General features: G+C 38.1%; 2 protein-coding genes across 2 annotated transcripts; both read left to right on the top strand.

The window, feature by feature from the left end:
- Positions 1-1052: 1052 nt before the first annotated feature.
- LOC112023493 (phenylalanine ammonia-lyase) lies at positions 1053-3932 on the top strand. The gene has a single exon (XM_024056092.2). It carries the CDS (start codon positions 1506-1508, stop codon positions 3786-3788), a length of 2283 nt encoding a protein of 760 aa, XP_023911860.1. The 5' UTR covers positions 1053-1505; the 3' UTR covers positions 3789-3932.
- Positions 3933-9818: 5886 nt separating this feature from the next.
- On the top strand, positions 9819-12571 carry LOC112023538 (ankyrin repeat-containing protein BDA1). Its single transcript, XM_024056148.2, has 2 exons — positions 9819-10663; positions 11388-12571. Exons 1-2 carry the CDS (start codon positions 10094-10096, stop codon positions 12234-12236), a joined length of 1419 nt encoding a protein of 472 aa, XP_023911916.1. The 5' UTR covers positions 9819-10093; the 3' UTR covers positions 12237-12571.
- The last annotated feature ends 3897 nt before the right edge of the window (positions 12572-16468 follow it).

The raw sequence follows: 16468 nt of genomic DNA, 5'->3' as shown, positions 1-16468 counted from the left end.
AACTTTATCAGTGCCATGCCTATTTTCGTTGGAACTCTCAAACGCTCTTATGAATGCTTTTGTGACTTGGAATCGTATTAATAATAACTAATTTAAAAGGTTGTCCTTCTTTATCACACAATTTTTCACAATTATTTTATGTGATAGACTATGACTAGCTGTTTGTTACTTTTATATGAACTCACTACTTTTTATTTATCACTCGTAGCCTACCGCATGAGAGTTGTGGCACAAAAGGGCGTAATCCTAGATTTTTTTTGTAGGGCAATGAGATGAAGCTAGTTTTTCTGAACTATACTTTCGATATCGGTTGAGGTTTATGTTAGCCAAGGTGTACATGTCCTGATTCCACGAGAGATTTAAATGATCAATGTTCCATTTTTTAAGTACACAGACAGTGGATTTGGATCCGGATTGTAAATACTTCTAAATCACTCACAAAAAAATCAAATTTTTAATTTTTTACTTTTTTCCAAAGGCACACATCACTTGGTTCTTGAATCCACAACTTCACCTTCCATCACCTTATTCTTAGTTGTCACTTGAGTTAGAATTTATTGGCAATTTCTTTGCTTTTATTTCCATTTTATCGCGAGGGAACTTAGATTTTCCTTATTCCTATACTCATAATTTTTTTACGCATAGGGAGTTGGCATAGAATATAGTGTGTATCAGATTTGAGATTTTGATTATTTGTTGAGTCTCATAGGATTCACTTGGATGAATTTGTGTAAGTTTGGTGGACGATAGCATGGGAAATGTGACGTGTGGCTAAAAGTTTCGAATCTTTGTTTGTTTGAGAAGTAAAAAAAAAACAAAGAATCTCAAGCAGTGTGAGATTTCCAAGAAGTTTTCCCCGGTCTTTGTCAATTAATTTGACAAGGAAGCAAATGTTGTGTCAGACAAAGCATGATTCATGAATTCACCATAATATCACAAGCAAAAAGACATCCGAGGGTTGGTTGAGATTAGTAGTAGATGAGTTATAAAAAATAAAAAAATAAAAAGAAAGAAAAGACAACCGAGTGTTGCTTGAGATGAACTAACCATTTCAGCTTTGACCGGGAATTACATGTCCTTTGGGTTGGTGCACATAATAATAGAGAGGATAAGTTTGCTCAGGACTATGTGAATTGTATCTCCAAGGTCACTTAGTCTTCTTTGGAGTACTTTGTATAAAGCCACGTGTTAGTGTAGAAACGCACCATTGAATAACATTTTTTCCTGGCTAGAAAAAGTAGACATAAAACTTTTGAGTATGCTTCCATGCAAGTTCTGTCTGCACCAACCCACCCTTTCTCAACAAACAAAGACTTGACCATAGGCGCAGCCCCTTTCCCACTGCTACTGGCTACTGGCTACTGGCTACCACCCACTCACTTGGTCACTACTATAAATAGATACTAGTTCCCTTCTAAACTCAAATACAAACTACACTGCATAATAGCTTTACCACTCCCATTTTTTTCTCCTTCACCCTTTGAAATCTTTGCTCAATTCCAGCAATGGCAACCAATGGATTTGCCCGCCCAATTGAGCATTTCCGTCCTTCAGCTCTCCCTCTCCCAAAAGACACTGCAAACCCCATTTGTGTATCGGAAAAATCTCACATATCAACCCCATTACACTGGAAGAAAGCCGCAGAGGCCCTCCAATGCACCCACTTTGATGAAGTCTCTCGCATGGTGTCGCAATTTTCAGGGGTGCAAACCGTTGACATCCAAGGTACAACACTCACTGTTGCTCAGGTCACTGCCATTGCACGCCGTGGCGAAGTGAAGGTTAACCTTGATGAAGCTGTGGCTCGTGATCGTGTGGCCAGAAGTGCTAACTGGGTTGCTGACAATATCTCCCGTGGAACAGACACATATGGTGTTACCACTGGCTTTGGAGCCACATCACACCGGCGCACCAACAAAACTACCGACCTTCAAACTGAGCTTATTCGGTTCCTTAATGCCGGAGTAATTGGGAAAGAGAATCTTCCATCTAGTTATTCGAAGGCGGCTATGCTTGTTCGCACAAACACGCTCATGCAAGGCTATTCTGGTATCCGGTGGGAGATACTTGAAGCTATGGCCAAGCTTATGAACAAGAACTTGATCCCTAAACTTCCTTTAAGGGGTACTATCACTGCTTCGGGTGATCTTGTACCATTATCTTATATTGCTGGGTTACTAACTGGACGGCATAATTCCAAAGTGGTCACCTCTGAAGGTGAAGAAATTACAGCCATAGAAGCTCTGACAAGAGCTGGAATTTCTGGTCCTTTTGATCTTCAGGCTAAGGAAGGTTTAGCTCTTGTAAATGGAACAGCTGTTGGCTCAGCTGTTGCTGCAACAGTTTGTTTTGATGCCAACATTTTGGCTCTACTTTCAGAGGTTCTCTCGGGGTTGTTTTGTGAAGTTATGCTTGGTAAGCCTGAGTTCACAGACCCTCTAACACATGAGCTCAAGCACCACCCTGGCCAGATTGAATCGGCTGCTATCATGGAGTTCCTTCTGGATGAAAGTGACTTCATGAAAGGAGCAAAAATTCGTAATGAGAAAGACCCACTTACAAAGCCAAAACAGGACAGGTATGCACTCAGAACCTCTCCTCAATGGCTTGGTCCCCAGATTGAAGTTATTCGAATGGCAACACATTCAATTGAAAGGGAAATCAACTCTGTGAATGACAACCCATTGATCGATGTTGCTCGAGATCTTGCTCTCCATGGAGGGAATTTCCAAGGTACACCAATTGGTGTCTCCATGGACAATCTCAGAATTGCCGTTGCAGCAATTGGGAAGCTCATGTTTGCTCAATTTTCTGAATTGGTATGCGACTACTACAACAATGGCTTGCCATCCAATTTAAGTGGTGGGCCTAATCCAAGCTTGGACTACGGGTTCAAAGGTGCAGAGATAGCCATGGCTGCATATTGCTCTGAGCTTCAGTACCTTGCAAACCCTGTAACTACACATGTACAAAGTGCTGAACAACACAATCAAGATGTGAATTCTCTGGGTTTGATTTCAGCCAGAAAAAGTGCAGAAGCCATTGAGATTCTAAGGCTTATGTCTGCCACTTATATGGTAGCACTTTGTCAGGCAATTGATCTTAGACATTTGGAGGAAAACATGAGGGAAGTTGTGAAACATGTTGTTCTCCAAGTTGTGAGGAAGACCCTTTACACTACTGAAGATGGATCACTACTTGAATCTCGTTTCTGTGAGAAAGAACTCTTGCAAGTTATTGAGCACCAGCCAGTTTTCTCTTATCTTGACGACCCCACTAATCCCTCTTATGCTCTCTTGCCTAAACTGCGAGAAGTACTTGTAGAAAGAGCACTTAAAGATCCTAAAGCTGATTCTGAAAATGACAAGGGCTACTCAATTTTCAAGAGGATACCAATATTCCTAGAGGAATTGAAGACAAAGCTTGGAGAAGAGGTAGTGAAAGCTCGGGAGAGATTTGAGAACGGAGATTTTCCAATAGCTAACAGGATCAAGAAATGTAGGACTTTTCCAATCTACAGGTTTGTGAGGACCGAAGTGGGGACTGAGATTCTTACTGGTGCAAAGAAGGCGAGTCCAGGGGAGCATATAGAGAAAGTTTATGAGGCCATCAATGAAGGGAAACTAGGAAATGTCTTGATGAATTGCTTGACAAATTGGAAAGGGTCTGCTGGTCCATTTACTCCAAGGCCAATTGTGGTGTCCTCTCCAGCACATTGTAATCCTGAGTATTGGGGTTGGTTTGAGAAGGAGAGGTCTCCTTCAGTAGCAAATGGGGGAGCCTTTTGAAAGCTCTCTTCTAAGTGTTGCTTTCTTTTCTTAATAAGAATTGTATAAGGATGTAAGGAAACATTGAATCCTAAATGATTCAATTTTTGTGTAATAACTAGTAAGATTAAGAATGTATAAAGATTTGAACTTTCTCTCTCTCTAGTATTTGGTCCTTTCTCTTTAGATAATTTATTCCCACAATCCTAGAACTAGTTTTGATTGAATCCCAATACCATAAACAAACATCACATGTTTGACTTTCAGGCTAGAAAATATTGGCTAGGATAAGCATAAATATCTGTCACATGGTCAAAATTGGCCTCCCATGGAATGTGTGGATTTAGCATATTGGACATCAACTAGTATTATCTTTTTCTTAATGTCTATTCTGATCCCTACGTTGGTTGATGTTCAGGGTCCACCGTCCAGGTTTATTTAAAAAGGACAATTAATAAACCGTTAAGATGACTCATTTCATGTGCGACAGGTATTTTATCATGTTACTAGTCATCAACCCGTGCGATGCACGGAATAGTTAAATAAAAATGAAAAGTACTTATTTTGCTTAAAGATTTATGACTTGACTTAAAAAAAAAAAAAAAAATGTATAACTTGAAATGAATGAAAATAAGTAATTTTTTGTTCAATATAATGGTTTAGAAAAATTTTTTTCTTTCATATCATTGGTTCCACATAACACATCCCGGTTGGGTTATTCTATGGTGATGACATACTCAACTGCAATTAAATCTATTATCCATCACCAATCTAATCTATGTTATCTTGATAGTAGATCTACAAATTGCATTCTCATATCTTTAAAACTTACCACATCATTATTATTATTTATATATAATATAAAACCGAAATTTTTTGACTTGAATTAGGATTAAAAAAATAATTATAATTTTTTTTTAATTAGACCTCGCGTTAGATTTTTCTTGAAAGGACTCAACTTAGGTTTCAAAAGAAAAAGAAAAAAGAAAAAAGAAGGGTAATAAAGTTTGGGGACCATAATTTTTTGTTTTGTTTTTTTTTTTTTTTTTTTTAGGATAGGTAATTGAAGTGAGATTTAATATTATTATTATTAAATAATTAATTGTTCAACTGCCCTAGAGCTGAAAAGTGAAAGCAATTTACTCAATGGAACTCTCTCTCTCTCTCTCTCTCTCTCTCTCTCTAGAGAAGAACAGGAGGAATTAGCACGTAGTAATAAGAAAGTTAAAAATGTCAACCATGCAGGCTTTCACGAAGGTTAGGAGTCCACTCCATCGGCGCCGAGCCAAGGTTACAGCCCTTGGAACCGTGTAGCCTTGTTTAAAGATAAGCTGGTAAGTGAGATACCAGGAGCTTTCACGCAAGTGTTTAGCTTTGGAGATCTGATGGAAGATGATATGGAGTCGGATGACGAGGTAGAAGCTCTTTGTGAAGGTCTTCTAGCAGTGAGATTTTCCAAGGATCTTAAGCAACGAATTTGCACACCGTGGGCTAAAGCCCTCATTATAAAGGTGTATGGCCGGTTTGTTGGATTTAACTACCTCCACAATAGGCTCTTGTCTCTGTGGAAACCAACAGGAAGATTAGATTGCGTGAATTTAGGAAACGGCTTCTTTCTCACATGGTTCTACTTGAGAGAAGATTTCGAAACAGTATTGAAAAAGGGACCATGGTTTATCGGTGAGCATTTTCTGTTCATTAGGCCGTGGGAGCCAAACTTTCATCTGACAACGGCTAATGTCTCTTCCATTGCCATTTGGATAAGATTGAACGAATTACCGATTGAATATTATCATGCTGAAGCGCTGCACCAAATCGGTAAGATGATAGGTAATGTCTTAAGGGTGGATACTCATACGGCCTCTGAAATGAGAGGAAGGTTTGCTAGGCTTTGTGTCCAAGTTGATGTGAACAAACCTCTAGCCACGTCTATTTTGATCGATAAGTTTGAACAACCTATTTGCTATGAGGGAATACATAAGTTGTGCTTTGTATGTGGGAGGATGGGGCTCACACAGGAATTCCGCCCACAAGTTGTCCAACAAGATTTGCCATTAAAGAAGGCGGAGATAGTGGCAGAAGGGGAGCGGGAGTTAGGCTCATGTAAAGAATGTGTTACGGATAATGACAAACCTGAACGAGAGGAGGAGGCTTTGGAAAAGGTATTTGCTCGGGATTCCTCAGTGGGGAATTATCGGGTGGCCCAATAGCTTGAAGAGCAGCCATCCATCCTTCCTCGAACCTGTGCCTCCGTGCTCGGTAGACAATTGGTTCCATGGAATTCTCGGCATCCGCAAAGCCCGTGTTGTACCACTTGTCTTCGCAAGCTTTAAGGGCAGCTTTCAAATCTACAATCTCATCAACCTATGCCAAGTTCAAACTCTCCGCTTCAGCCAATTTGAGCTTCGTTCCCCCTAGCTTCACATCCATTTTTGTCAACCTCTGCTCTGCCAGTATCTGAGCCTTCTCAGACGCCTGAGCCCTCTCCTCGGCAGCCTTGCCCTTGTCTTTCGTAGTGGCCACAGCATCGTCCTTCAAAGCCTTCTCCCAGTCAACATCCTTAGCAGCCTCCTTCAGCTGGTTATCTATCACATAAGCCGATTATGCAGCTTGATAACACAATAACAATAAACATGAGAAAAAAGGAAAAATACAAGTACATTTATGCAAATGAAGAAAGAGTAAAATGTATTACCGCTATTGTGTGCCACTGCAACCGAGCAGCTAAAGACCTATCAGTGCTGCCTGAGAAAAAGTGCACATCCTCAAGTAGTTAAAGGCCCTACGCTAGACTCCGGGCGATCCGGCCACCCTTACCTTGCGCCCAGGTCTTGACGTTAGTCGTCACTGGAAGAGGCTCATTCTTGAGCCTAAAAATGGTCTGCCAACCTACTTCTGGGCGAGAAGAGGATGCCACATTAGACTTGACTTGTGCGGCTGGCTAGGCATCACTAGCAGGTTCCCAGACGACAATCCCCCCTAACGCCCGAGGAGGTGGAGTCTTTGAAGGAGCATCCCCCGAACCCCTGGGTGGTTGGTCAGTTGTGCGTTGCCTTTTTTGGGAGCAGGCAGGAGGAGGAAGAGGGGGAGTTGGACTTTTGCCCTAGGTCTGTTGTTGTTATGTAGCTGGACGTGTGCGGGGCAAAAAGCGATCAAGGGTCATTGTTCGTTTGACCACCATTTCGCCCTCACCTTGGTCGGTTTCTGTTTTTGAGGAGTTTATTGACTTGGCTGTTGCTTGCTCGGCCGGTTAAACTTGGGCTTAGGGTTCCTCAATAGGTCTGTGGACAGTATGACTTTGGGAGACAATATTTGTTGAAGCGTCCTTCACAGGTATTAGTGACTTTGCTCTAGCTATTTGGGGGTCGAAGTCCCGAGCTTCACCTACAATTAGGTTAGGGGGAAGGAGATTAGGATGCTACATGTCAATGTATGACAGCAAAGGGTTGTCCAACAGTATAGCTTGTTTGAAAGGCTGCCAAGTGGAGTAGACTAAACTGCAACCAAGTATGAGATGGGATGCCCGGAGTTGTTGGTCAGAATTCACAAATATCTTTGACTGGAGCACAAAATTTAAATCTCTCACGTGCACAACTCTGATGTCCGGTTTAAACCTTTTGCTTTTTGCACTTAAATAATATAAAAACTAGTTAATAACTGTTTTAACAAAATAAGCACGGGTAAAACACTAAATTGAAAGCAGAGTTAAAAGTGCTTGGTATCGACCAACATCATGTGGCGAAGTTGGGCAGGTAAGCTCGTCGGCAAGCCAATTGCTGCTCACCCGAACATACTCTCTCGCCGAATTTCTGTTAGAATCGAGAAGACATGATATAAGCCGTACCCCTACATCCCTATCCTTTAGGTAGTAGTCAAACCTAATATTACCACATAAACTATACATAAAGTTTACGTCATAGTGGTTTAGTTGTAGCCTACATATTTAGTTTAATCTACTAATGCAACTTATGACTTGGTAAAAATTAGGGGGAAGTTGATCAAGGCATAAACTGTAAAACCTAAGGGTACTAAGTATGAAAGGGTCCACGGAAAATCTAATCCCTCCGTCTAAAATGGTCATCAAAGGAAAAAACATTACATTAGAACTAGAGTGTTGTTGAAGAGTGATGTCATCCTCATGACAATAAGCAACATCCACATCCCCAAGAATATCGTAGACTGCCCTAAAATTAGCTAAGGACGCTTTGGTGGTAAGGAGATGTGAGTAGCCCATTCTTAACTCTAGAGTGAGGAAAAAAATTGAAAAAGAGAAGGAAAGAATGAAGAAACTTATTGTGGGCTCTAGGAATTGGTGATCTTGGTTAGAGAATCTATGCATGGGAGGAGTATGTTCGGTAGAGAGAAAGTTGAAGGAGTGAGAAAATGAAAAGTAGTATGAAGAGTCAGGAGGAATTATTTATAGGGTGAAAGCATTTAATGAAGAAGAAAGTGGGAAAATATTTTTAAATTCTTTTTCGTAATTCCCACATGCATGGCCTCGGTTCATGAACCGTTAGGTCATGATTACAGTTAAACTTGACAGCCTAACATAACGCTCCTTTTGAGAGGGCATTAATAACCGTCTTGTTCATTTAATGGCTGACAATTGGGCTTCTCGAGGAGTCTCTAGCACCTGTTGGATTGTCCTTGATTCATTCCCAATAGTCGGACACGAATCAAGGGGAGGCTATCTTACGGGGAATGATCCCAAGCCCATCAGACCTTGGGCCTTGGCCTGAACATTCTCTAGGATCAATATTGGGCTCAAGCCTCATAGTAAGCCCATTTCGTTTTGAACGCATGATAGACAAGCCCATACCAGTCAACTATGACTTGATCAGGGATATGTTTGCTCGGAACAGCCTATGCCCTCGGCAACTCAGTATTGCCTTAGGGAGTATCGCTGTAGAGCAATCTTTCAAAGGCAAGGATGAGTTCCAATGCCATTACCACTGTTTCCAATGAAGCATATTCCTTGTCAAAAATAATCAAATTAGACCCCATCCACACAAGTGAGACTAGAAGCTAATCATGGGCACCCCCACCAACCTTAAGCTATAAATAGAAGAAAGGAGCAAAAAGAATGGGTGGTTGATGCGAGGTAAGAAATAGAGAGTGAGAAAAAGAGAGAGCATACTATCTGAAGGGAGGAACTTAAAAAGAGGAGAATGGAAGTTCTTGAGAGTTGAGAGGTGTAATTAGGATACTTGGTAAAGAACTACACTTAGAAGGAAATTTTAAACCCATCATTCAAATAAGTTGTAAGCCCAATTCTAAGCCCATTAAGTAGAAGTTGGGTACGCACACCTAGCATTGAGATCAAAGGTTCTAAAACATTTAGTGTTTTATCTACTTTAACATTTCACTTTACAATGCATCCAACATCAAATACTCTATTTTTTTACCACTTCATTTAAATATTTTTGTTTTATTTTTTTTTACTATTTTTTATCACTCAAGTCTCTCTCTCTCATTTTGATTTAAATGATATTTTTTGGATTTACCATTTAGCTTGAGCATTCTCATAAGGAGTTGCAAAATAATAAAAAATAAAAAATAAAAAAAATAAAAAAACTATTTTGACACATCAAAAAGACTACTTTATTATTTTAACACATCTTTTTACATTTAGTGTACATTACATATTCTCTTCTTCAATTCTATATATTAAAATAATATATACAAATATTAAAAAAAACCAATACTGAAGCCTTTGAAACCAACACGGTAGCATTTGAATAAACAAATAATAAAAAATTTTAAGATTTGAAACACCTCATAAAGCATGAATATTATGTTTAGTGTGCCAAATGTCAAAAATTTGACATTTCACACACCTGATGCGGACGCTGTCAAAGAGGCAATTTAGGCGTTAAAAAATTTAACTTTTGGCACTAGTGAGTTTTTATAGTGTTTTGACTTTTGACTACTAAAATAGCTCTGGAGTGTGAATGCTCGAAAGAAAATCAAATAATGTTAAGAAAATCAAATAATGTTAAGAAAATCTATTTTATTTTTCCTTTATATATATAGTTGGGTCCAGCGAACTTCCGTCTTGTTTTTCTTTGGTAAAAGCCAGAGACTTCCATTTCCAAACCTTTGAACTCAAGCATTGAACATTTCCACAATGTTTGCTCTCCAACTTTCCAGTCAAGTCTCTCGGCTGCTGTCTTCTTTCATTGGCTTCCACCAGCAACACCCCAATAGCCAACACAGCTCACATTCACAAATCAAATAAACTCAAAAGTCCCCGAACTTAAAGAAATCTCAGACTGACACGAAAGCTAAAAACTTTCCACATAGAGAGGAAAAAGAAGAAGAGAGAGATGGAGAAAAGGCTCTCAGAGGCAGCAATGGAAGGAAACATTGCGACCCTCAAAGAGTTACTCTTAGAAGACCCTCTCCTTCTTGACAGAACCATTGTTTCTTGCGTATCAGAGACTCCTCTCCACATATCTTCCATGTTGGGCCACTTGGGTTTCGTCAAGGAGTTACTGAGTCTTAAGCCCGAGTTGGCCTCCGAGTTCGACTCACACGGATTCTCCCCGTTGCACCTTGCATCAGCAAAAGGGTACATGGAGATAGTCAAAGAGCTGTTGTTGGTGGATCCTGATCTTTGCATGGTGAGGAACCAGGAAGGAAGGACCCCACTACACGTGGCAGCTGTCAAGGGCCGAGTTAAGGTGGTGAGTGAGTTGGTACGAGTCAACGCTGAGTCCACCCGGGTGCTCACGGACCGAGCTGAAACGGTGCTGCACTTGTGTGTGGGGCATAATAGGTTGGAGGGGTTGAAAGTTTTGGTTGAAGCAATTGGGAAAGATGATGAATTGGTGAATTTGAAGGATTGTGATGGGAATACTATTTTGCATATTGCTGTGTCCAAAAAGCAGATTGAGGTATGTTTTCTATACTTAATTTGTTAATGATTATTTGGTGTAATTGGATTGATTGGGGTATGCTTTCTCAGCTAAAGTTTTTATGCATAATAGCATGGATATAAAAAGATTGGTCATTTGATGTAATTTGATTTTGATTATATAATTTTGGACTATTAAATTTCAGGCTTAATCTTTGTCTAGGAGTGAGGATATGGAATGTGGGATTAAGGGAATGTGTTGCATTAATGTGTGACCAAATTTTCAGCAATAAGATAGCTAATGTTGAGTAAAATAATGAAAAGAATGTTTTTGGTTTAAGGAAATGTTAAGAGAATAATTAATTGTAGTTAATCTGTTGTATGTGGAATTTCCGATTCTTTACCTTTACAATTACAATGTTAAACTTAGCAGCTTTTTGCACCCACCATTTTTAATCACAAAAGTAAGAAAGAAAAGAACTTAGCAGCTTGTACTAGAGCTCATATTCACAAGATTAAAAATCTCACATTATTGAAATTCTTGGGTTTCTGGCATTTTCAAACTACTGTTAATTTAACATATGCTAGAAATCATACTATTTGTATTTTTCTTTAATTGTGTAATTGTAAATAGGCAGTCCTGCCTCTTCCTTTTTAGGCTGAAGAATTGAGTATGCTTTAGACTTATCTTATCGAAGTAATGATTTTAACTAGTATGGTTAATTGCATTTCATTTACAAAAAGGGTATATATGAATTTTGCAGACCATAAAATTTTTGATTGCCAAGACTAGTGTTGATGTGAATGCACTGAATTCAAATGGCTCTACAGCTTTTGACATTCTAATACAGAGTCCCAGAGATTTGAGGGACATGGACATTGAGGAATTTCTTCGAGGTGCTGGGGCTTTAAGTGCAAAAGATATACGTCCGATTTTGCAAGAATGGGCTCCAACAAAAGTTCCTCGAATAACTAAATCTCTAACCTCAACACTAACCACGAAAGAGAGTGGTTCAGAGAGGCCAGTAGTGAAGCATCAACATACTGATTGGCTTGGTAGGAAGAGAAGTGCATTGATGGTGGTGGCATCTCTTATTGCAACTGTGGCCTTCCAAGCTGGAATAACCCCACCAGGAGGTGTGTGGCAAGATGACCTCACAGTTGATGATACTGGGAACCCTGTGAAAAACCCTCACGTTGCTGGAACAGCAGTCATGGCATACACTGATTCACTTGAGTATGGTCAGTTCATGATTTTCAACACAATTGCTTTCCTCGCATCTCTAAGCATAATTCTTCTACTTGTCAGTGGCTTACCAATAAAACGTCGGAGATGGATGTGGATTCAAATGGTAATTTTGTGGATTGCCATCACTGCACAAGTGGTAACTTATTTTATCTCTCTACGTCACATGTCCCCAGATAAAGTGCAAGGCATGCTGCGTGATGTTACTGAGATATCAGTCTTAACCTGGTTGGCGCTAATTAGTGTTGTGTTCATAGGCAATATTATTCGTATGAATTTATGGGTTCTCAGAAAGTATGGTTATATTAAGGAGAAAGAGTTAGCAGTACCTAATGCTGAAATTGATGATGACCAAGAAGAAGTGTGAGGTGAAGATTGTAATAAAAGGAAATCCTCCCAATTTTTATACTGATAGCCAACTCTGCTCTTCTTGTTTTAGCGTTGCTGATATCCCAGATTGTTAGTAATCAGTGGAATGCTATTTGTAGTATGGGTGTGGAACTAGTCTTTAGGCAAGTTTTGTTGCTGATAAAGCCCAAGTCCTTTTCTGGTAATTGCCTGAAGTAAGTCATTTTTTATCCGGATTGTTTTAGTTGAGATGGGCTAAATACACCATTTTTGTGATCTCTCTTGATTGGTTGTACTATTTGTTTGGGTTATAAATTGACCCAGTTAATTAATTCAATTACCTGATTTGATTAATTAGATCAAATTCCATGCAAATAACCTGTAAGCACAAATAAATCATCAAATAATCTAAAGTGTAGTGTAAAGTAAATTTGACACAGTAATTAGTTAACAAATAGGGAAAAACCTTCACGAGACAAAAACTCTCACCAAGTGAATTTCAGGTCACCATTCTCAAGATTCCACTAATCAAGAAGAAGCAATTACAAGTATAAGGAATCTTACCACTATCTGGCCTATCTCAAAATATCAACCTATTGTTGAACATTTACTCTAATCCCCAATTAAATTTGATCTTGCCGAAGACTTCTTCCATTGTACGGATTCCGGTATGTGACTAACACTATTGCAAAAATCCTAGTATGTGACTAACTCCAGTAACTGAAGAGTTGTTGTTGGGTGCAAAATTCATTAATCCATGCCTGTCGATCTGAAAGCAGCTTGGTACAAAACCCTAAGATGCATTAGAGCCATAGCAACTTCACAAGAGTGTGTAGTACAGTGCATGTCTTTGTGTTAGTCTTCTCTTTTGATGACGGCTATAAAATATGTCTTTTATGTCTCTCGAAATCTTAGGCATGAAACCCTAAAAGACTTTGGTCATCATGGGCCAAAAACAAATTTGAACATACGAAATCTGTATGGCTCGATAGGTCGAGAGATACTGAGGCAGGTATTCTCATTCATTAAATCTTTATAGATCAAGAGATGTCGAGCTAGGTATCGAGATCTTCTGGTTTGCCTTTTCTACATGGTAACTTGAGTACTCTTCATTTCTTCAAAATATCACTTGATAACTCAACCTTGAAACCACTTAGATACTACCTAATTACAAGCAAAGTGCATTTTGTTGCAAGATATGTCAATTACATAAAAAATATGACCCTTACACTATTTAGTGTTTATGTCAAGTCTTTGATCAAGTTTATTTAGATCCAGTCTTGTCCCTTTCAAGTGTAAGATAGCATAGACTCTGTATTTTTTAGTTTTTAGAGACAGTTTTGGTTGAAAATATCATTTGGGATGGGCTATTTACGCCAATCTTGTAATGTATCTCTGTTGATTGTAAATGCACCTCTTTGAAGGCATCCTTAAACCGAAATGATAGAGTAAATTTTTTATTTTTTATTTCTTTTGTTTGTCATCTGCTTAAAATTTACTCTGGATTTTCTGTTTAATTTGTGCATATACCAATTGAACTACAATTTTTCATGTATTTAATACCAAGCATATGGAGTGGACATGTTGGAGCTTCTATCAAAAAAAATATTTCGCCGCATACTTTGCCGAATAGTGTGGTCCACTCTGACTACCATAAACTAAGCATGTAAGATTCAATTTCTCTTCAAAGTTCGAACTCCACCATGCCTTGCAGAACCTTTGCCGGACGAGTCACCAAGATCCCATCTCGCCTCTTCCAATGCACACGAAGACTACTACCAGTGAAATCTAAGGGCAACCCTTCAACTAAATGGACAAGGAGAGAAAAGTAACACTTAAACCTACGGTTTCGGATATGGGAAAAGGCCTCCAATTCCAAATGGACGACTTCTCCTTGCGTGACAAGTCATCTTCACCTTGTTTAAGCTTCTAATTGGGATCGGATAAGTAGGCTTTTCCAATCAATTTGGACCAAGTATTGACCTTAGGAATTGAACTCCTAGTTGGATTTTTGTCTAGGTATAGGGCTTTGCTTATAGCTTCAATCTCATTTAACTTCCTATTACTTGAATCCTCACCAATCTTCTTCCCAGCTTCAAATTTCGACAACATCTTCCTTTCCACAACACACGCGCCCCCCACCCCCCCAAACCAAAAAAAAAAAAAAACCAATACTAAGCTCATGAATAAATGAATAAAACCAACAATAAAGAAATGAATAAAATGAACAATAAAGGAAGATAAAATGATAGAGAAAGAGTGATATTAAAGTAAATAATAGTGGATAGATGAATGGTAAAAGAGATGGGGAAAGGTTGAAGACCGTGTAACAATAAATTGAAAAATTAATAAGAAAAATAAAAATAAAAATAAGAGAGTGTTGAAAATAGGTGGATGATAATGTGACTAAACAAAAGTGTAATAACAATAAATGTTACGCGTCAACTTTTAGATATAGATATAAACTAGATAGAAAATTGTAAATTTTTTTGAATTTTGGAAGTTTAAGTAAGATTGTCTAAATGACTTAAAAGTCTGAACGGTATAAGTCATTTTAAGAAGAATTTGGAGTAGAACCCAAGTACCTAGCATTCACATCAAAGGTTTTACAAAATTTAGCTTTTAACAACTCAAAAAACGGTTTCATCTATTTTAACATCTCATTTTACAATACACTCATCATCAAATAACCTATGTTTTTACTACTTCATTCAAATATTATTTTTTTATTATTTATTTTACTACTCAAGTCTATCTCTCTAATTTTCATTTAAAATAAATTAAATAATACTAGATGATGTTCTGCGCAATGCGTGGATACTTTACAATTTCATTTAAAATCTTTATATATATTAAGAACTACATATAATACTTACTTTGTTGTATTATATTTATATTTACCCACAATATTGTTTTTTTTTTTTTTTGAGAAATAATTACAACATGCTGCTAACCCCGCAGCTCGAACCCTTTCTTCCTAGACCCCAAGCACTTTGTGCATGGGGAGGTGCCAATTCAGCTACAAGACCTTTGGCCCCATAATATTGTTAAATACTTTGAAACTTGATTTTCTTAATTCATATATATATATATATATATATATATAAATAAAGGAAAGAGAAAAAAAAAAAAAAAAACAGTAATTATTATTATTTTTTTTAATAAGTAAAATTTTTAATTAAAAAAAAATAGTAATTATTAATTAACTCAAGGCTAAAATAGACCCAACCTTCTACCCCATCAGTAAAACTAACTTTAAAACGCTTTTACTAACCAGTAAAGGAAAATCACTAATTTACTATCGGTTTACGTTTTAAACACACACACACAATATGCAAATACAAATCTGAAGCAACAAGATGTAAGAATCATTACAAAAGAAGAAACCATAACAAAGCGAAGATAGAAACCCTAACCGGGATCACACTGCTGATAAAATTCTTCAACGTCTGCGAAAATCACACCCAACCAAAAAAAAAAAAAAAAAAAAATTCAGAGCCCATTACAAATAAAATCTCAAAAAAAATTAATAAAAATTGAAAAGAGAAAAGAGAAAATTAGAGAGAGAGAGAGAGAGAGAGAGAGAGACCGGTAGTGAGGGCTTTGACCATGCCAGCTCTACGGCCTTTGAAGTCTCTGAAAACCTCTTCCACTGTGCGAGGGTTGTACTGTCCTCCACCGTCCATTTCCGTACTCTTCCAGAGCTCGCTTTCGAAACTAGAAATCTAAAAAATTTAAATTTATAAAAACAAAGATTGAAGAAAAAAAAGAAGAAGAAGAAGAGGAGGAACAGAATGGGAAATAGGAGAGTCTTCAAGGGATTTATGGAGAGATGCGATACGATGCGATAGGAAGGCTTTGAGTTTGAGAAACAAAAAACGAACTAAACATATTTTCTTTCTTACAAATTGAACAGAACGAAAAGATAGATTGGGAATTTAGGATGTCTTTAAAGGGAGGAGGGAAAAAATAAAAAATAAAACATAATTTTTTTTTATAGCTTAGTCTGACGTGGAGTTTGTTTATGGCCGGATGATTGTGTGTGGGTTTTTTTTTTTAATTTTTAATTTATATATTATATATATTATGAGAAGCGGATTTAAATGGAAATTTGAAATTGGATTTTGCGTGAAGAGAGAGGTCCGGTCGGGTGGAGAGGAAGACAGAGATTGTGGGACGTAGGCAATGCTAACGTGCGATGCAGGTGTTGGTTTAGTTTTTGAAAACCGGAGGTGGTGGTACTACGTACTT

The sequence above is a fragment of the Quercus suber genome, unplaced genomic scaffold, assembly GCF_002906115.3.
Source record: "Quercus suber isolate HL8 unplaced genomic scaffold, Cork oak 2.0 scaffold_96, whole genome shotgun sequence".
Taxonomy (NCBI): Eukaryota; Viridiplantae; Streptophyta; class Magnoliopsida; order Fagales; family Fagaceae; genus Quercus; species Quercus suber.
This window is presented reverse-complemented; position numbering and strand designations above follow the sequence as displayed.

What these genes read in the sequence shown, in the direction of transcription:
- LOC112023493 (XM_024056092.2), top strand. Translation starts at nt 1,506, where the DNA reads ATGGCAACCAATGGATTTGCCCGCCCAATTGAGCATTTCCGTCCTTCA.
- LOC112023538 (XM_024056148.2), top strand. Translation starts at nt 10,094, where the DNA reads ATGGAGAAAAGGCTCTCAGAGGCAGCAATGGAAGGAAACATTGCGACC. An exon ending in TGTCCAAAAAGCAGATTGAG is followed by an intron (nt 10,664 to 11,387) that starts GTATGTTTTCTA and finishes TGAATTTTGCAG; the next exon opens with ACCATAAAATTTTTGATTGC.